This window comes from Stylophora pistillata, chromosome 1 (genome assembly GCF_964205215.1).
Source record: "Stylophora pistillata chromosome 1, jaStyPist1.2, whole genome shotgun sequence".
Classification (NCBI taxonomy): domain Eukaryota; kingdom Metazoa; phylum Cnidaria; class Anthozoa; order Scleractinia; family Pocilloporidae; genus Stylophora; species Stylophora pistillata.
The window spans coordinates 36,147,297-36,169,040 of NC_142519.1; the positions used below are offsets into that span (position 1 = coordinate 36,147,297).

At 38.2% G+C, this 21,744-nt stretch overlaps 1 protein-coding gene and 1 long non-coding RNA gene across 9 annotated transcripts in view; one reads left to right on the forward strand and one right to left on the reverse strand.

The window, feature by feature from the left end:
- The window catches only part of LOC111336002 (uncharacterized), a 25,086-nt gene continuing 3,342 nt past the window's right edge, over positions 1–21,744 (forward strand). Inside the window, exons 1-5 of one of the 8 annotated variants that reach the window (XM_022942011.2) lie at positions 1–77; positions 4,014–4,189; positions 15,615–15,671; positions 16,078–17,091; positions 20,491–21,671. In XM_022942011.2, the coding sequence (XP_022797746.1) occupies positions 20,569–21,671 (1,103 nt within the window). In that variant the 5' untranslated portion in view covers positions 1–77; positions 4,014–4,189; positions 15,615–15,671; positions 16,078–17,091; positions 20,491–20,568. Of the gene's footprint in view, positions 78–3,901; positions 4,190–9,839; positions 10,024–15,607; positions 15,672–16,077; positions 17,092–20,490; positions 21,672–21,744 lie in introns of those variants that run through there. The other 7 variants (XM_088753912.1, XM_088753932.1, XM_088753926.1 and 4 more) reach the window with 7 other exon arrangements.
- Positions 13,300–14,754, reverse strand: LOC148742273 (uncharacterized). Its single transcript, XR_015998920.1, has 2 exons — positions 14,615–14,754; positions 13,300–13,618 (listed from the first exon to the last, which is right to left on the reverse strand). It is a non-coding gene; the product is annotated as an uncharacterized LOC148742273 (long non-coding RNA).

Consider the following 21,744-nt stretch of genomic DNA (forward strand, 5'->3'; position numbering starts at 1 on the left):
TCGACGAAACGCGCCATAATCTACTGCATATTGTTTATTGCTTTACTACATGGTTGCAGCGCATCTCCTAAAGTCAGGTTTGAAAAAATTTTTTTACAGATTAATGATCATTGTAATTTTTGTTATTATCGTTGGCTTTTCTTGATGAGAAGCGATGGCCAATGAACTCGACAAGTTTCGACTCATGACTTAGGCCTAGTTTATACGTTGCGCTACAGTTGAATTTAATTCAGACGAAATTAATTCAAAGTCCCACAAGCAATTAAATTCGACGATAGCGCGATGTCTAAATCGAATTAAATTCGTCCTTGACGTTTTAATGTGGCGCGTTTATAATGTCAAAATTCAACATGTCAAATCGAGAATCAACATTCAAAAATGAGCTCCATAGCGCCATCTTCTCGTAACGGACAGGTTTATTTGATCAGATACTTTTTAAATTGATTAGGTACCTTTCAAATCGATCAGTTTCCTTCTATATCGAGCAAATTAAATCATTTATATTAAATCAAGTCGGTCAGTTCCCTTCTAAATCGTTGACATTAAATCAAATCGATAATTATACCCAAGATGCTTTGCAGGTATACCATATCCGCTGACAAAACACAACCGCGTGCGTTTCCGTTTCTTCGTGGAGCTCGTCGAAGGACGACAGAGGTAAGAGTAATTATACTTTAATGTTGTCCCTGGAATATGATTTATTCATGAAAGTAACGCATGGTTCTTTAGACATTGTACTCAGTAATATCTCCAACCCATCGAATGCTCTTGAATTCAGATAAAACGGACACCAGATACATTCGCAAATCACTCAAGAACTTCTCGTGTACTCCTTTAGCACAGTAATATTAAATCAGGCTGACAAACCCGAGCCTCTAAAGGGAAAAGAAAAAAATAGTTTTAGATAGGAAAGGAAACGGTCCATGGTTTACATTTGGAGCAGGGGAGGAAAATACCTACCGTATGGGAGGGATTTGTCCAATTGAAAACAGTAGTCTCAATAGTGATGGAGGTGGTAAACAGTTCCCAAATTTAACATTATGAACTGATGTAGCTCTTATTTAAACAAGAAACAAAAGTATAAGTAGGCATCCTTATGCATCAGTCAGTTTTACTACCTGTACCCATCCTTCCAACCCCCCTCACCCCCAGGCTAACCCCTGGCATTTGTATTTATAAAAGCTCAATAAGGCGGGGGACTTCAAAACAGTCACCTTTAAACTGCAAAAAGTCTTCAAGTACTGTAAACACTTCATCACTTTCCGATAATAATTCAGCTATTTTAAAGTTCTTTTATTGAGGGTGGAATTGAGTTCAAAATTTTAACACCAAGAGCATTCGATGGGTTGGAGATATTACTGAGTACAATGTCTAAAGAACCATGCGTTACTTTCATGAATAAATCATATTCCAGGGACATATTTTAAAGTATAATTACATTTACCTCTGTCGTCCTTCGACGGGCTCCACGAGGAAACGGAAGCGCCCACGGTTGTGTTTTGTCGCGGAAATAGTATACCAGCAAAGCAACTTGGGTATAATGATCGATTTGATTAGCCTTTATCGCATTTACGCCCACTGTACGAGAGCTCAGCGGACCTTGAAGTTTCGAAACGAGGCTACGGGTCACACAGGTAAAACTTTCAAGTAAAGTCGAAGCAAACGGCTACGTTTGAAGGCATTTTTATTCATTTTCTTAAGGATACAGCGTGTTCTTGTCATGGTTAGACATTGTATTGCGTATGGGTGCAACAGTCTATTCAGTGAATCGGCAACTGACGAGATCCACAAGATTAGGATTTGAAACCGCGGTCTTGCCAAACATGTTTAACTATCAAACTAGAGGCGAACAAAACGCACATAAAAAACCTCTCAAATAAAGAACTTACAAACGACCAGATTAAATTTACTGGCAAAAGGGCTTAAATTCATTCCAACACCCGCTACAAAACAAAAAAAGAACAGACAACAACTATTGTATGACTTTGATCAGTTCGCAAGGAGAATGCGTCTAATTTACATATTCCGAGGGGAGGACCAAAAAAACCGTCCATCCTTGCCACGTCAAATCTACATGGTTACTACCAATACAAAAATCCTTAGCCCTTGAAAGCTATTTAGAAGAGGTTGAAAGTGACCTTTCAGAAATAGAAATTACAAAACAAAAAGATAATTTGCTTTCGGCTGAACGCAAGGCGCTGAGGGCCTTGAAACGTGACTCTGAGTTACACCTCAAAAAGGCCGACAAAGGAACAACAACCGTGGTCATGAACGAACGGGACAAAATTTTGCCGTTCCTTTCCGAAATGACAGCCATTCTTTCAATCTTCCTTTCGTGATGCCAGGAAAATTACCACGAAGAATTTTAACTTTTTCCTCTGCAGAAAAAAACGCAGATTCCAGAGTTATATGGTCAGACATGGAGTGTTTCTGGTGTTTCTCGAGAAACGTTGACCCGATAGCCTCGTCCTGAAACTATAACTCCGCGGACCCATTGCATTGCAGACACAAATGCGATAAGGGCTTTTAATGTGAACGATTTAGAAGGGAACTAATCGATTTGATTTAATGTAAACGATTTAATTTGTTCGATATAGAAGGAAACTGATCGATTTGAAAGGTACCTAATCAATTTAAAAAGTATCTGATCAAATTAACCTGTCCGCTACGAGAAGATGGCATTCGATTTAGCAAAGGTTTGTTGATTGAATTGGCGCTATGGAGCTCATTTTGGAATGTTGATTCTCAATTTGACATGTTGAATTTTGACAGTATAAACGCGCCATACGCACTAGCGTCGCGTCGAATGAAATGCATACATTTTCTTAATGTATTTCAATTTATTTCAAAATGACACCTCTGACCACAGGCACTGCATTTGGGAAGCGAATTAAATTCGATCGAGTTGATTTCGACCAGAGTTAAACTCTGTTTCGACGCATAAAACCACGCCATGATTTACATCGACGGAACGACGAATTTAATGGAATTAAATTCGTCTGAATTAAATTCGACTGTAGCGCGACGTATAAACTAGGCCTTAGGTCTTACGACATAAGTTTTCAGGAGGAGGTCTGTTCTTCTTAAGCCGTAGAAGTGAGAAAAAGAGCTTGTCCAAAATTTTGATTTATGATAATTTAAGCAGATTGTTTACATTCAGGTATGAGCTTCAATGCTCGATTCTGGCTTCTCATAAGCTTAATCAGTACCGTGGTTCCAGTTCAATTCTAATTCAAGAATACTGTCTAAATTTAGTGAGCTATATGGACGGTTTGCGGTAAAAATGGTTCGTTTTTGACGTTTTTCGATTTATAGTAATTTTTCAGCCATTTAATGGTTGACAGCTAAGAACCGGCATGCCACAAAAATATTGGCAATGCGGTTTCTATCACTCGGTGCAGTTGGCTGGTTTTGTTCGGTTCGACTGTCTTGTGGAAATATCACTATGAAGTCGTTTATAAAAGTTCCAATAGTTTTTGACATCTTTCGTGAGGGGTCTAGCTCTATCCTAAATAAGAACACTACTAAACTTCCCCTTGTCAATCGATGAGAGCAGTTTGTGCTGGATTTTCAACCATTTTGAGCAGAGTCGAACAATCAATATTGAAGTTCGTGACTTTTGCGCGTCAGTTCCATGCCCGGCTAATACGCTCGTTTGTCAGTTCGGTTCTGTCAGCCGTTGTGTTGAGGTTTTCTCAGTTTCTCCTATCAAGACGAATTGCTCACGATCTGAGGCAGTTGACCTTGTAAACCACCCTTTGTCTTTTATTTGATACGTACTTGTGTTTTAAGTGAATTAGTAAATTTTGTAAGAGAGTGCGTTTCGGACGTGCCTTGTTAGGTGCGCTATGCATTGTCCGCCTTTATTTATGGTGACAACCAGCTCTGGTTCGCTTTCATCCTTATTTTTGAGTTGACTGCTTGGGTCATTTATTTTTTTCGCAACGTAGTCCTCCTTCGTGACCTGCTCTGGGTCCAAAACCTCTTAACTTTCGAGTTACACTCATTTCCAGGCCGTTTGCGTACGTCATCATGACTGTCATGGTTCCATATAATTAGCATACAGCGGCCTTCCGTTTCATTGCAAACGTTTCGTTCTTTCCTGATCGAGCTGTTCGTTGTCAAAGGGATCTTCCGTTAGTCGTTATTGGCAAAGGAGCGAGGAAGCACCCGCTGAATATCGCGTGAGGTAACAGAAGTCGTTGCTTTCTATTGACCATGAACTTACATAAAACTAGATAATAAACAGCTTCATTATTTGCGATACGCACCTTAGATATGAATACTAAATAAGCTTTACCTTGAGGGCTTTCAGTTTGGAAACAAATCATATGTATTCAGTGCTCGATCTTTCGTTCAAAGTCAAGTTTTTTGCCTGTTCAAGTACTCATGAAAATCGCTTGCTTTGGTACGTGATCTCATAAACAAAATCTTGCGCGCTAAGGAAGCGAATTTGTTACATTGGTTTCATCATCTATCTCACTTGAAATACATGACGCTTCTGCTGTAAAAAGCATTTTCCGTACACACTCAGTTAGGCAATTGATGACGAAATCTATGCAAAATATCGGCTGTCAGAGCATGAATTCTTGGATCACGTAGAACTGGAACGAAGTAAGGGAGTAATTTTAAAAATTCATGAACTGACCGAGAAAACTTAAGTTAAAAATAGCGTAAAAACAAAGCTCTGAGAGGGTCAAGTTTACACTGGAGACAAATTGCGAGAGATGAAGCGAAATGGAGCATCGAAACTCTTCCTGGATGGGTGCTTAGCATCGTGGGTGACTTTTGAGTGTTTTCTTTTTTAATATCAACCTTATTAAGTCGACATCACAAGTTTTGAAGCTGATTGTTTTCTGTCGTGAAAGTCACATTGTTTGCTCAACCCGCCCTGGATTCGTATTACATTTCAATTTTCTTTAAGTGGACGTTACCAAATGTCACACAATGAACGTAGTAACTTATCGACCAAAAGGGGACTGAGTTAAGTGAACGAGACAGAACGAAACAAATCAAACAAACAGACGCATTATGCTAAGCGAGAGGCCACGAAAAATTGTTCCTTGTCGTTCTAGCTGTACCCTGCAAGAATTCTTTTGAGATCACACCAAACAGGTTTTCTATACACGAATTCGTGCAAACATTTCAAGTGCGTCCTAAAAATTCCTGTTAACACCCCGTTTTCGTTATTCAACTTAGAAAATCAATGGTGAAATATATTAACGAAAAGAAAACTCTGAGTGCGGATTTACTCGAAATTTCCACGGAATTACGGCTGTTTCGCTTTCGCCGGTATGGTGAAAATAACGCACGTGTCTTCATGCTGGCATGATGTAAAATCGCAAGGACTTTCTCTACTTTACTGTTGTCTTGGGGGAGGGGGATTGTACTATTTCAATTTGTCTTGGGAGGAGAGGGTGAAGAGAAAGGCGGGAGGAAAAGGAAAGGTGTAGGGTAAGTTGCTCTAGTAACACTCTATAATGGGGAATTCAATGTATTTTTCCTTCGTTTGCACGTGACGTCATAAAAATAAGAAATAAAAAATAATCAGGGTTATTGCAGTTTACTCTCCGAAAGAAGAAAGACCCCACGATAGCACACCTAAACGTTAAGCTTGTGGAAAGGTTTCGTGGGGTTCTCCATTTTTAAAGTAGAGACATTTCTACGGTAATTTCGTAGTTTCTCGTCACTTGCCATTGAAATAGTGACCCGGAAAGCTAAGTTATTGATTGTAAGATGTAAGGATATCGTGAGACATTTTGTTCCCTGAGCATAAGAAACATTATCAAAAATTATGTTCAGATGAGTTTTCGCAAGTTCACAATTGATTATGGCGCGCCGAAGCGGACAAAAGTACTTGAGTATGGATATATAAAACTTGTTTTGTAAAATGTATGACTTGTTGCGAAAATATAAAGCTTGTTTTGTAAAATATACGACTTGTTGCGGAAATATAAACTTGTTTTGTAAAATATACGATTTGTTGCGAAAATATAAAACTTGTTTTGTAAAATATACGACTTGTTGCGAAAGTATAAGACTTACGTATTATGCACAATCCTCGCAGTAGAAGCGCTATTTAAGCAATAGCGAAAATCAGGCCTGTACGGGATTCGAACCATTGACCTCTGCGATACTAGTGCAGCGCTCTACCAATTGAGCTAACAAGCCAACTGGGAGCAGGCCGTTAAGTTGATTCGTAATAAACCCGTGAAAGTGATAGATCAGATACAATGAAATATATGAAGTTCATATATTTGGAACTGCGGTATTAGATTCGTATGATGCACGATCCTCGCAGTAGACAGCGCTATTTAAGCAATAGCGAAAATCAGGCCTGAAAAAAATCAGGCCTGTACGTGGTTCGAATCCCGTACAGGCCTGATTTTTTTCAGGCCTGATTTTCGCTATTGCTTAAATAGCGCTGTCTTCTGCGAGGATCGTGCATCATACGTATCTAATACCGCAGTTCAAAATATATGAACTTCATATATTTCATTGTATCTAAGTATAAGACTTGTTTTGTAAAATGCAAGACTTGTTGCGAAAATATAAAACTTGTTTTGTAAAATATACGACTTCTTGCGGAAATATAAACTTGTTTTGTAAAATAGGCGATTTGTTGCGAAAATATAACACTTGTTTTGTAAAATATACGACTTTGTATAGGTATAATACTTTAACAGCGCCAGCGATTTGAATGTTCAGCGGTAAGTGGAACACAGCCCACCGTTCCTCAAGCCTCAAAAAAGATGACGGATGAGTTAGGAGCCTTTCTTTGACTGTTAGAACTTGGAAAACAAATTTGCGAGGACGTTAGACAAAACTTGTTTGTGGCAGATAAAGAAGCAGCTGAAAAACTGAGGAATTTACCGCCTCCCGGTTAGCTCAATTGGTAGAGCGCCGGACTGTTGTGCGGGAGGTCGTGAGTTCAAATCCGGCCGGACCAACACTCAGGGTCTTTAATTAATTGAGAAGAAAGTGCTGCATTTGTAGTAATATCTGCGAATGGTTAGACTTTCTAGTCTTCTCGGATAGGGACGATAAATGGAGGTTCCGTCTCTTGCAGAGTTGGGGTAGGAGACGTTAATTTCCCACACACGAGATTACTGTGTGATGGATGTCCTCCCCAGGGTGGGATGGGTGGGTAATAAAGGGGGTTAGGTGTCAATTGGAACGAAAGTTCTGTTCCTTTCTCCTGCCATTCCTGTGGCGCATCAATTAAACTTAAAACTTAAAGGAATAACTCTGTTCAACTTATCATCGCACTCGTCATTACAAGCAGACAACTACCAATAGAAATCAGCATGCGCCCTGCTACAAAGCAGCTGACCACAGACAGTAGGCGCCCTTAAAGTATTATTTTTCACCGCGAACAAGTCTTATCTGCAACAAGTCTTATATTTTACAAAACAAGTCTTGTACTTTCGCAACGAGTGCTATATTTTACAAAAAAAGTCTTTTTTTCCGCAACAAGTCTTATATTTTACAAAACAAGCTTATATTTCCGCAACAAGTCGTATATTTTACAAAACATGTTTTATATTTTCGCAACAAGTCGTATATTTTACAAAGCAAGTCTTATATATCCATACACAAGTATTTTTGTCCGCTTCGGCGCGCCATAATTGATAACTAATCACTAAGACTGAGGCGAATGTTCGTGTCTCCTCATGGCCGCCATGCTGGCTTCCCTTGGAAGGACACCAACATGGCGTCCCTTGGAAGGACACCAACATGGCGTCCCCGTACAGAGCTCTATAAATTTGAATCAGACATTTTGGTGAATAACTCATCAGCCTAAAAAAAAAAAGCCGACAGACCTAATACCAGGGCAAATTGTTTAATTATCAATCCACTACAAAAGATCACTCTCTTTGCGTTAGGTATTCAACAGTTTTTGTTTTACATTTCGATTACGTGACAGAGCAGACCAAAGCCTTGGATAGGCAAACACCATTTGGGCTGACAACCCATACAAGTGAAGGTGCAGTCTGATCGTCCGGGTGAGTGTAGTCCTGAGAAGGACTGTTGTCGGTGGTAGTGACTGACGTTTCTACAACCTGTGCGGAAGTCATCATCAGAGTCAAGTGTCAGAGTTCAGTCATCATCAGAGTCAGAGTCACTTGACTCTGATGATGACTTCCGCACAGGTTGTCGAAACGTCAGTCACTACCACCGACAACAGTCCTTCTCAGGACTACGCTCACCCGGACGATCAGACTACACCTTCACATGTTACCCCCGGGTTCAAACCATTTACTGCAACCCATACAAGATTTACGTTTTTGAGTTTGATATGTATCAATGATTCGGTGACCGTAGTGTTTGAAAATTTATCATAGAGACGAGTATCATATTTTGAAAATTTTTCACTGAAACTTTTTCTCTTGAAAGTAAAAGGGAAAGACTGAAGAATCCTCTTGCATTGTTAAGATTAGTATTAGTATTAGTTGCTATGATAGTATCGATGAGAACAGTTCTTGGGATGCAGACATAATTCCTGATTCCCTTTGGAGTTTATCAGGTTTCTCTCGTCAATCTTGATTTATAATGGTCAGGTCATAACCACCTGCTTCGTCGTCACGAAATGATCCCGCCACATTCATTACAAAGTTTGCCAGTCATATGAACGTCTCCACTTAACTGAACTTTCCTGTAGTCGCTCCAGATCATTCAGATGTTCCCTCCCACGAGTGTAAGCGCCCTGAAATACTCAGTGGCGGATCCAGACCTTGAGCTTAGAGGGAGGGTGGGAGGGAAAGGCGGCGGCGGGACGCTCCCCTAGATCCGCCATCACCAGTACATCGGCATGAAACCTTGGATCATTTCAGTAGACCAGGAAGTCTTCTTTTATACACTGCATTTCCTTAAAAGGGTCTGAGCTCTGCGACATGCTCTCGAGCGTTGTCCCTGACTACTCTAAATCCTGTTTCCAAGATCTCTTCCATGTATCGAAGTTTTTAAAAGCTGGGACCTCGGTGTTCTTGCCACCGGTCTCAACAGTCGTTCTATCTGGAAGTTGTAGGCAATCAGTGCTGATTTTACCACTTCAGTTCGTGACGACGTGATGTTGAGGCATATGACAGAGTTGGTTATGTTCAACAAGATTGACAAGAGAAAACATTACTTTAGTGTGTCCTAAGTAAAAGGAGATCAGGATTTTACTGAATAACTAAATAAACTAAATTAAAATGACTAGGATGTTTCTTTTAGACTACGAGCAGTTCCTGTATGCTTATTTTTAGTAAAAAAAAGAAAATCAATGAAAGAAGTTGATGTTAGCGCACTGCGCAGAACTCTAGGAGTGATGTGCACAGAGGTTCCTTTTACTGTCTTACCGTTCTTAGTAATTTTCTTGAGAGTTTCGTTCCTGCTACTCATCAGATATCTAACCGTTTCACAGGTTTATTAGTGCTCCTCGAATTGAGATGGCTTAGTTTTCGCAAAATCTTCCGTGTGTTGTGAACACTTTAAGGTAGATTGGCATTAGGTAAGGAATGGTGACGGTTACTTGTATTGAAATTAAAATTTGATGGGTAAAAATCACTCACCCGTACATCGTGGTCTTCGCTTCCAGGGTTCCGTCTGACGGAGTTCGCTGTAAAGGAGGGATCGAGGACAGCTTTTAATCTATTTTACCACAAGTCATTTCATGTCTTTGAATTTCCCTTTTTTTAGTTTTGGAAGGGGTCTAATATCAATTACCTCCTCTCAGCACCTGCTAAAGCTTGGCATGATTTCTTTCATGATCGATATTTGAATAATTCAAACTTGACAACAATTCTCGCAGCGCCAACCTCATTGTCCATGTGAAAATCAAGCCTTTGTTATTCAAATTTTTCATCTTGTTAAACAGCCAAAGATGTGTTGAGCGAGTGTGCCACGCCATCAAGTTTTAAACGTTTACTTTCGCCGTAAATCAGCGAATTTTAGTAGTAATGAGTATAGTTGGTACACACACGAAACGAAGATTTGCAGGAACTGATACAGGTTTTGTCTTTTGCGTTTTAAAAGCTGCAAGTAAGTTGCATGTCTAACTCGTATCTTAATGCAAACCGTGACACCGTCTTTAGCAACGGTTTTAATCTAAAACAACTTTTTTCGGCTGATTTTCTTGACGTAACCATCCTTACTAAGTTACTGTCAAACTAAACCATTTAATTTGATGTAGTTAGCTAGTAAAAGGTAATGTTAAATCAATATTTTAACCGATTGTTTTAATGTTTACATTTGAACATTCGTAGCCATTATTTAACAAAGCTGACCTGTTACCGAGGTCTCGCTTATCTGTCTGTCTAAAACGTGGATTGTCGGCCAGCAACGGTGTGTAATCGCTGAGAATGAATAACGCAGGGGTTCTGGTTGATTTTAAGCCTGATTCTTCCGCCGCTTATGAAAAGAAAAATTTTTTAAAGTAAGGGAAGCCAGACCAAAGCTGCAAAATACAACGACGACTACAATTGACTTCTTTACGTTCGCCTCATCAACAAGAGTTGATTCGACTTTTTTCCTTTCTTTCGACGCATCATAGGACTTGCTTAAAGTTTCGCTTGTGTGGAATGGAAGTTTGTCGTCCACTTCGTTGTGCGAAGTTACTTGTTACTTGCACAATCGAAAACCATTTTAACTAACAAATTGTGGCGTTAATAGAGGAAAATACAACTTGGACACGAACTAAAACAAAAGTTTTGTGTGATTCGTATAATTTAGAATATTTTTTGAGATTAATCATATAAATAACTGACCGAAGGATTAAGTAAGTATGAGAAACTTATTTTTTAACTCACTTGGCGACTGACTAGCTACACTGAGCAAATTATCATTTACGTGAATTAACTATTCTGAAAATGTCTCGCCAGAAGTATCATATGATAATTAGTTGAACGTACTCTGAATTTCATTATGCACAGCTTTCCAAAGTCACTGTGGAGTCCAAAAGTTGGAATTGCATGCCTTGTTGTTCATAAATTGCTGTTAGGAGGAAAAAATTGCCAGACGGAACTTAACGAAAATTATCTTAAATTGGGATTAATTTGGAAACGTCATTCTGTTGCAATTTTTAATAATCGTTGTAGTTTCTGATGCCTGTCGCTTTCGTTAATAAAATTGTCGCACTTTGTAATAAAATTGTTACATTTTGTGATACCTGTATCGTATATCTCAGTGTAAATACTTGTCGCACTTTGAATTAATAAACTTGGTATGGATGGTCGGAGTTTACCCAATGGTCTAATTCCTATCAATTTAATAATAATAATAACTAATAGTAATGAAAATTATGATAATGATATAATGATAATAGTAACAATAATAATAACGGAGACTTTGATCCCTTTCAAGTCAAAAAAGTGGAAGCAATTTGCTGAAAATGTTATCCAGGAAGAACTGCATAAAATCACGACAAAATGTGGCGCAAAAGAAGCAAATCGATAAAATCTACGATGAAATTCGTCCAAAATGTTCATCCTTTCGTTACTAAGTTGTATATAATGGTAACTGAACTGAGTGAGTGCAATTTGTAAAGGTAATCACACGATTTCAAGTGCAATTTGGAATAAATAAGCACGAGTAAATTTTTTCAAAGACTAACAAAATTGCATGAGCCCATAGGGCGAGTGCAATTTGTGGTCTTTGAAAAAATTTACAAGTGATTATTTATTCCAAATTGCACGAGAAAATCATGTGATTATCTATTAATTATATACATGAAAAAATATGCAGTAGCTTCTAACTACGCAGAAGAAAAGCGCGCGCATTAGTATAGGTAATCGCATGGGGCCGAGTAAAATTAAGGATTATTATCACGCGTGTTTTCGGAAGTTGCTGAAATTTCCCGAGTCGCGCAGTGGCGAGGGCAATTTCTGCAACTTCCGAAAACACAAGTGATATTAATCCTTAATTTTACGAGGAACCATGTGATTACTTGTTTATAATATAAGGGGCAAAATGTTTTCTTACTGATCTCGTGCAAAACGGGACGCCATTGTTACAAAACAAACAGAAATTTCTTTACCTTGGCAGCCGTTGCTAAGCGATTTTCAGCCAATCATTTTCAAGTAATTTTGTCCGGGGCAATTACAAAAATTAAGAAAAAATGCCCTCTGTCTTGACCAATCACAACTCAGTAATTTTGCCCCTTATTTGATAAGGTGCAAAAATATTTTATTCAAACCCGCAAGTGACATTGACCTTGACCTTGACATTGACTAATCATTCTGACCAATCAGAATGCCTGGTTTGTTTCTTTCTTCGCACTGAATTAACCCTCTTCTGCACTGAATTAACTCTCTTCTGCACGGAATTAACTGAAAACTGCATTCATCTTAACCAATCAGAACTGAGAAATTTTTTCATGTATATTATTAGGGCTGAAATCATACGTGTGATTTCAGATCAAAATTGCACGACACGAGGTTCAATTACCACTTTATTACATCCATTTTGAAATCGCCCAAATACAGGACTTGGTCAGTTCCAATATTTTATTGATGCAGTACTGAGCCGGTTTTTTAAAAAAGCAGAACCAGAAATGCTTTTACATCTTATTTTGTATGCAAAACAGAAAGACTTTGACGTCATGTGTCAAAAACTCAGTCAAGCGTAAAATGATGCGATTTAGAGCAAAAAATGGTGCGATTCGTGAATAAATCGCACCAATTAGAGCCAATCAGATTACAGGGACCACCAGTGATTTCAAAATGCATGTAATAAATCCTGAAAACAAGGATCTGTCTTTGCAAGAATTATTATCACAATTAAAATGATGAGGCCATATTTTAAAAATCGCGCGAGTTACGATGTCGATGAACTCATAAAGACTGGGAAACAACTGAAAACAAGTGTTTACAGGGAAACAACAGTTAAATGCCTTTTTCTCCACTATCAAAGTCATGTTGATGCCCGCTTCAAACGATCCCATCTAATGACTATGTCAAATTTTGCCTTCTGTCTCTCATCCTCACCAGATCTGTTTACTGAAAAATGCGACAACTTGAAAGGGATCTTCTACATTCCACTTTGTAGAGTTTTAAATCACATGCAACGAGACTTAAACACGCATTTTTGGTATGTAAAGGACTCAGGAATCTGACTTTTAGAATCTGAAATGATAACGAGTCATCGCAGCATCATTCTAAAATACAATGGCTGATTTTTATGCTTTACAATAATAAAAAAATAGCAGTAATACTAACAATAATGATGATGATCATTATTTTTATCAATTTAATTACAATATCAAAGAAAATCTTTGATTGACAATTTTATTAGATGTTTTAGCACTAGTAATAACCATAGTAACATTGATTCTGCATTTATTCCAAAAAGAAAATCATTAGAATTACTACTCAATCACAATAATAATAATAATAATTAGAATATATATTATTTAGAATACAGGAATACAGTCTTTATAATAAGGATGTATTAATCAACTATAATAATATGGGCTAGAAATTAAAATCCATATAAAAAACTGAAAATCGTTCAAAAGCTGATAAAGATCTAAAATTTCGAAATCGAATTGTTCCCTTTGTTGTGTGGACGTTAAAATCAGCATTCCTTGCATCGCAGGGGATTCTCCTCGTTGCTCTTGAGCCGCCATGGAGGGTGGATCCTAAAATAGCGATGTTATTAACAATAATAATAATAATGATAATGATAATAATGTTAGGAACACTGTCTTAATAACTGCACTTCTCCTAGGGAAATGCTTTAGGTTGCACTCGAGGGTTCAGTTTCTGATCGTTGTAGTGTAAACGGTAAACTTTTGTTTCGAGTTCATAAGAAAAGTCCTTTTTAAAATCATTTAAACCGGCATAATGTTGACGGATGCTCAATTCGTTTTGGGTTTTCGGTCGTAACTGGCAGTTTCTTGACAAAAACCGGTAGTAAATCAAGAATTCCGTGAAATTTTTGAAATCCGCTTGCAGTTTAGACGATAAGAGAAAAACATGGAGCTTCTCCAAATATAGATTTCCCGCCATTTTGAAACGCGTGTGACACGACAAGCGGCGAGCTCTCGCAAATCAGCTTTGTCGAAGAGGATGTTCAAAACCTTTAGGTTAAATCAATCTTGTAAAAGAATGGCATATCTAGCTTCAGCTGCCTTCTTTATCCCTCAATAAGTAAGTAAACTTTTGTTGTTTCAGAGTTCTTCTTTTCTAATTTGTTAATTTCTGTGCAAAACCGCGAGCAATATTGGACGGTCTGTATGGCGAACTGCGTAGTCTATTCGAGGTTCGAAAGACAGTAATCTTGGGATTTTATATAAGATTCCTTATCACGACATGAAACGTTGGACTGTCACTTTAGATATTCCTCATCAGAAGGAAATCTGTGACCTGCCGGTGCGACCATATCGACAATTTTGAGGATTGTTTAAATGATTTAGATATTTTTTAACAGAAGAGCTTTTAAAACGAGGCTTGTTTACCACAGCGAAGGAGCTCAATGGATCGCGTTCTATCATTTGGTTAAAAATCACGATGCTGTTTCTTTAGAAACTGCCCTCCTTGGTTTGTTTTCTGTTTAGGAAAGCTTTTATTCTCGCTGCTTTTGTTATAGATTCTGAATCAAACCTGAAGCTGCTCTCTCGATTTCTGAGCATTACCTTGCCTTGTTTAGATGTTTATCCCTAACACTAGGGGAAAGATTCTGTTCGCTGGTGAGATGATTTCCGAGGAACATTTGGCGTTGCGGTGTAGAGTTTTCAACCAGGTTTAGCTGCGGCTCTCCAGAGACTTGTCACGTTTGTCGTGTTTATTTGTTAGCGATTGCGTGACGTACCAATTGCAGTTCAAGTGAGATCATTTGTAAAAGCGCCCAGGAATTTTTGTACATTTGAGCAATTGACCGAAGAAACGACCTTCAATTTTTTATTTTATAAAATTTGTCTTTTCTTCTTTTACCTAGTACGTAAACTGATAGTGAAACTTGTTTTAGGAATATTATTAGACTATTCACACCGTAACTGGCTCTTTATTTGGCTTGGAAATGTACCTAAAAGAAATTATTTTTTGCTTAGTTTTAAATTATGAAAAAAAAAAAAAAATTAAAAAACCTTTTTCTCTGAGCTAATAGCTGCAGGTGCAAATCACGTTCATAACTATCTAAAGGTGTAGATGATAACTGAATTTATCATAAAGTAAAAAGCCTCCTTTCAGGCCTGACCTTAGAACAATTACCTCTTTTATGAAAGCTTTTACGCTTTTGGAATTCTGTGACATCAATTCCTTTTAAACGTTTTTCGATATGCACTGTCAAGTGAAATTTGATCCTTACGTACTTTCCCGCCACAACAGTCTCTAAGGAGTTAACGTAATTGTCAGTCTTTCAATATTGCATTTGTACTTTTGTTAATTTTCTTGGAAAAAAAGGAAAAAAAAGCAACTAGATGAGATAACGTTCGCTTTAAGTTGAAAGAAAAACTCCTACGACAAAGTAGCACTGAATTGAAACGAGATTGAAATCTTGAATCAAATAACCTATTCAATATTGCTCATTTTAATAACTTACAGCTGACGTTGACACATCGTTTGGGTTTCAGTGGTAAACACAGCTTTGTTTGCACATTTAGTCTCAGTTTAACTGTTTTCTTTTTTAGATTTCAGACTCTAAAGACGAGTTGTGGCGCTTCTGAGTTGAACCTTGCCCCGGAAGAGGTTAAGGTGAGTGGCGACGCTCTATCTGACGGGTTGATAGTAATCAGTGAGGGCTTTCGAGTAAAATTCCAAACTCGTTACTAGTTAGTCATCTCAAACTCAAGGGAACAGTTGTCAATTTGAAAATTAAACCTGGTAAACTTAAGCATTACACAGATCTTTAGTTCGCTCTGGCTGCTTAAAAGCAGCCGACTGATGGTACTTATGCATCATGTGTACATTTTTAAGTTTTCTTTCCAAGCTTTGTCTTCCTTCTGAGCAGAGACATCTGGAGAAAAACACGAAAAGAGAGAAAAGTTTTACCTGGTTTACATTTCCAAATGAAAGAAGACGATTTTTCGATTCTTTCACTCTCCTCTCCAATGTTTCCTAGATACCGGTTTTATTTAACTTTTTTCTTATCCTCTCCAAGGTGCAAAATTGAGAAGTTTACGACACAATGCCATGTGTTCTTCCTTTCCTCGTGCTTAACTCCAACCTGCACCCGATTTTGTGATAGGGACATGTTTGGGCTTCCGTTTGGGAATCGTGTGAAAACCAACACTTATATTTACTTCATTTACGATTGCTGCTACTGCAACAATTTTCTTTTTTGCGACGTTACATTGCACATGCAGCTTCCTTGATCTACATTTTCACTTAGAAAGCGCGAAAATAATCACCGAAAGATGTTTAACTAATCCTGTTGGTCGGTTAATAATGAGTTGAACCAGGATTAGGTGATCTTTTTTTTTTTTTCTCATTTGTATCTGGTTTTTGTCCAGTTGATTGGGAGGGTTATTGGGGTCAATTATGAGGGATTTGTCTTTTTACTTTCATCTCAAACCTACTCTCTTCATATCCTATACACTGATCAAAACCATGAAAATTTTATTAAAGCCACTTGTTGATTTTTTTCGGTTTCTGGCTTGTCTTCTCTGATAAAACACTCGAGACATAATCGAATACATATTTGATGAAAACTGCACGCATCGAAAGAAAAAAATAGATATTCCCAGTTGTCTACGCTTCAACAAGTCGAACCAAATGTTTTAAAAACAAAGCAAGAAAAGCAAAGTAATTCCTCTTAATAAAAAGAATCGCGAAATTATTGTTTAAACTAGCCGGTCGGAATCTTGCCGAGTGCATTGTATAAATATAAAACCCACTCCCACGGGAAGTAATAAATTGTTTCAAGAACCAATCGTTTGAAAGGCTTCAGTATAAACGGTCCAAACAGGTGTTCTGTTGAACTGAATTTTAATTATTTCAGCACAGTTGGTTTATCGGGCTCAAATTTCCTACGAATATTGCGCCGTGTACGGCACGGAACGAAGACCAACTCGGTAACACCTAAAAAGCCGAGGATACTGACCAAACCGAACCTGAGAATTTTCTTGGAAAAACGTCCATCTGAACCCAGAAAGTGTCAAGTGACCCTTTGCCGGTGGGTAAAAACGAATTTTTGAGGGCTTATACTAAACTCGATCATGCGGTCACGCTTTAGTCGTTTCTAAGCATGCTTGCAACTGAACTAAATATATTTTCGGTTTAAAAGGGTTTGCTTAACATTTCGAAACAGGTCTGGCCAAGAATTGCCCACCTTACAGAAAAATATCTTAATATTTGAGTTCATCTCTTGCACAGAAAGTAAATTTTCCCTTCAGGCATATTCTGTCTGTGTATGGAAATATCGTTCAGTATATTCTTTCGTCCTGTCACGGCGAAATTTTATGCTCGCTTTTCACTTGTGAAAGAGTTGTGTTCGAATGTATTATATTTAAATCAGAAAACAATATTTCTTTGAACAGGAAGAACACCACCAAGGGCGGCCTATTGTGATCCTTGTAAAGAATTAAACCAAGATTTTGAGATCGGAAGGGTTGGCTTTTGAATTCATCTAACAACAAAAATTTCCAATTGTTTCTGGGAAAAAACGGACTTAATTACAAAAAAAATCAGTATTAAAAAAGAGAATGAGGAACACAGTTGTGCATCATTTGTGTTACGTAGCTGGCCGTGATTACTCAAACACGAGTAAGACGAAATCGTTAAATTCTGCCTATTATTTTGTATTAATTATGGAGGTCCAACGTGAATTCTAGTAAGGTTTATCGCTATCGTTATGCTTGTAACCACAAGAAAAAGGTTTGGTCACAATTCGCTTTCAATTTTTGTTGTTTCAATGAAGATTACATCGAATGTGGCGCTCTGGAATTTATTAAATATTTAAACCAGACTGTGTTGTAGGGCGATTGAAGCTCCAAAGGCGTGGAAAATGGTATTCTGAATGCAAGGGCCAGAATTACTCTTTACTTGTTTGGATCGAGGTGATTATTCGAGAGATTAATTTAAATTTTCTTTTCATTTCGAGTGTTATGTAGATCGTACCAAATTTTGTGAACACAAAATAGTGCGGTTTTAATTTATTTAAATTTTTATTCACACTTCTCTGCGATTATTGTCGAGCAGATCACTGACATTGTTTGTTTTGTTTTTTGCCGTTTGTTTTCTCAGTTTTCCGCCGTTTTCTGGTATTTTGCTGAACTTACGCCGTTTTCTGGTGTTTTCGGAAAATCATTTGTAAGTGCAAGTAATAAAAGATAAGCGTATGGCCAGGAAAAAAATTCTACCTGTTAAATATTTTAAATTTCCGAAACTATAACTGGTTATTCTTTTTTTAAAAACCTTAATCTCAAGCTTACTAAAGCCTATTTGACAAAAGAGTGGTAAATTGTCCGCAATACTAGCGCGTCGTTACGAGCAAGTAGTATTCAGGGCATACTGTGCTTTGGAAGGAATGCTTCCATGCTGTTTGCCCTAATCTCGTGGCACAACCAATTAATAGGGCCCGGATAATTCTCATGTAGGGGCCTCGAAATATCGTGATTTCGCCGTGAAAAGGTTTTCTTCTGGAAGAGTGGCACCACGAATGAGGTTTGGTATATGTTAGTTAACTTTGGCCCAAAACTCTACGCTGAATGTTAGCGAATGCGTTTGAAACAAGTCACGAAGGTGCTCATCTTTTAAAACAATGAAAAAGGATTAACAGTTAAATCAAATTTGTTTTTTAGGAAGAAAAAGGAACGGGAAAGTTTTAATAGTGGTCATCATTGGTTTTAATCGCGATTCCACCCAAGTGCTCCGTCCTTCTCGTCTTAACACGTAACGCTCACACCATAAATACACGTCGTTATCTCTAGTGCGCCGGCGGAATTTAAAAATGTACGCTTTGCAGACCTCTTCTTTTTTAACACCCTGGTACGTCTTTAGAAAGCAAGTTAGAAGCCTTGAATTTGCATTAGCTTAGTTATTATGTTATGGGGAATGTTTTGATCAAGGATAAATCCTTGTCTGATAAATGTTCGATTTTTTTTTTTATAAGTCGGTTATCACGACCCATACAGCTTTATATCGGTGGCCACCATTTCAACAAAGTATTAAGTCTTCAGCTGAACCTAAATTTAGTTATTTAGGAGAGGATTCTTACTTTAGAAACGGTAGTTCCTTTTCGAAACTCCAATTGTCGCTGCTTGATTCAAATGATAATCAGTCTTCGATGGTTCCAGGCGCCTAATTTTTGACAATACCACGATATAAAAGAGGAGGGGGGAGGGGGATTTTGCATGATGCAAAAGGAAGTGTTTTTAATTTTCGTGACCCGTGAAAATACGAAATTAAAACCCCGTGAATTTTTTGCTTTCCGCAATACGTGAGCCTTAAAGTTGCTCATCCGATTTTTCGTGATGCGTTATGTGCATGAAACGTGCATAGAACCCCCCTTCTTTACCCCTCTGAATAGAGTAAACCGGATAACAAATGAGAACTAATTTGTCTCGAACTTTCGTATCATCTTCTTGTTCTAGAAATGTATGATGTGAGTGGATATTATGGCGATGTAAGAGAGATATGTTGAACCATTCAACGACTTCTTTCACGAAGTACAGCCAAAATAAAAAATGTTAGAGCACGCGATTTTTATAACGCCATCGGCGGTTCTTAGTGAATTCGCAGCTGTGTAAATGTAACCTGTTTAGTAGGGAAGAATTTTAATCAGCATCTTGTTTCCATTTCATTTCGAAAAGAGGAACGGAAAATTTGAAAAGAAAGACCATGTTGACAAGCTTTTGAAGTGTCACATTCATTTAACAAAGTTTTTATTTTGTATTTGATTGTTTTTAGATTAAGAAAAAAAAATGGAGCGCTATCTTATTTTTAGTTAAAATGAATTTCTGGTTCTGTTTCATTATTAGTTGTTATCCAATGGTGAATGAGATTAAAGGAACTAACGTTTTCTTTAATTAGCGCTCCTTTTCTTAGGGAGCTTGTTTTTGTCTTAATGCCGATAGTTTCGAATTGGCTTTCAGCGTGCCAACCGCTGTGGCGATAAATGATACAAACAACAGCGTAATTCAACAAGCTTTGTCTTCAACCCTCGTGGTTTTATTATCAAAGGGCGGCTTTCTATTCAAAGAGCCTGGTTGTCTAATAAAAGCATTGTTGTTGTGCTGTCGAAGACTTACTTTTGTTCATCGGAAAGCATATCGAGTACAGCAAGCATTTCAACCGAACAAATTGTCAGCTCACACTGAAAATACCTGAATCCAGCGACGGGTTGAAACTACAGTCAGATGAGTGAAACTTCAAATTTTCTCCTTTATTTCTCGGCCATTCAGTGGACCAAGGAGGTAAATTACAATTATAATTACTTGGATTCGTTCCTCAGTCTCAGATTCGAGCGATTTTTAAGCTTTTTCTTGGTTGAACGTGAAGAAATGTGAACCCTCCTTGCAGTATCTACCCATAATGGCTTAAAATGTGACGTTTAGTGTATTCCCTTTTGCAGACGTTCGACTTCGAGGCAGACAGTTGAAACTTTCGCTGCTATTCTGGATGTGTTGTACAACGAGTAGCATCCGCCGTTATGAGTCGTTTAAAGTTACGTTGGGCCCTCACCCGTGTCGCACTTGTCATGTTAATTTTATTAGCTGTGCAGTTTTTCAGCCAGCTAGGATTGCTGACCGCGCACCACCCGAACTGCGAACACATGCAGGTGTTTAAAGAAAGGCTTAGTGTACAAGCGAATCCCGGCATTGAACAGGTTATAGCTGTAAAGAAGGAAGATCCAATCTTCGAAAAACATGAAACTAAACAAGATATTGAAAAAGATATTAAAAATGAACAAAGTAACATGGAGAAAGAGAAACTTATAAGCGAATTAAAGCGTATAGCGGTGGAACTTTCAGAAACTCACCGCGGATTAGCGAATTCTGCAGCGCATTATCATCGAGTCGGGAAGAGCCTTCAATCTTTAAACAGTGTCATTCAATCTATGGGTGGACAAGCCGTGGACGATAATGAACCTTCTCTTCGACGTAAAAAGGCAGACGCACCAAAGAAGGAAGTTTGCCCTGAGACGTTTCTGGGCAGAAATCTAGCATATGGATATCCTTATTTTAGAAAAGGTTTCGGTCGAGTAAACTGTACAGAATTTGTTCCGATGAATAAACTTGTGACAATTCTCGTTACGTTACCAGAGGAACTACCGCCAAAAGATAAGTATAAAGTTCTTGAAAGCATCGCAAAACTCTATCCAGCCGTACATGTTGTGTATGCATCACAAGGGGAACTCTCCAAGGACATCATGACAAAACTGAAATTGAATATGAAGCACCACGTCTCTGCCAATTTAAACCATGGGGAGACATGGTCTGAGTTACTAAACGAGGTGAACACGCCCTATGTCCTTTTTGCCCCAGAGATAACGCACTTTACGGATGACATTAATCTTGAGCGATTAATCAGAGTACTTAGCGACAACAAGGAGGCGATTATCGCCGGGGGGAGCCATCGTAATCTTCAGGGAGAGTGGGATATTGGCTGTCTTCAAGTGACGTTCAGGAATTGGACAGCTTACTTTAGGGGTGGATATTACCACTCTTTCACGGAGTGCGTGGTGTGTGATGTACTCTCTGGTCCGTTTGTGGCAAAAACCAAGCAACTTAAGCAAGTTGCATTTGATGACAAGTGAGTAACAGCTGCGTAGTCTTTTTTTTTAATAGACTGAAGGACAAATTTGGTTGAGTTCGGCGGTTGAACT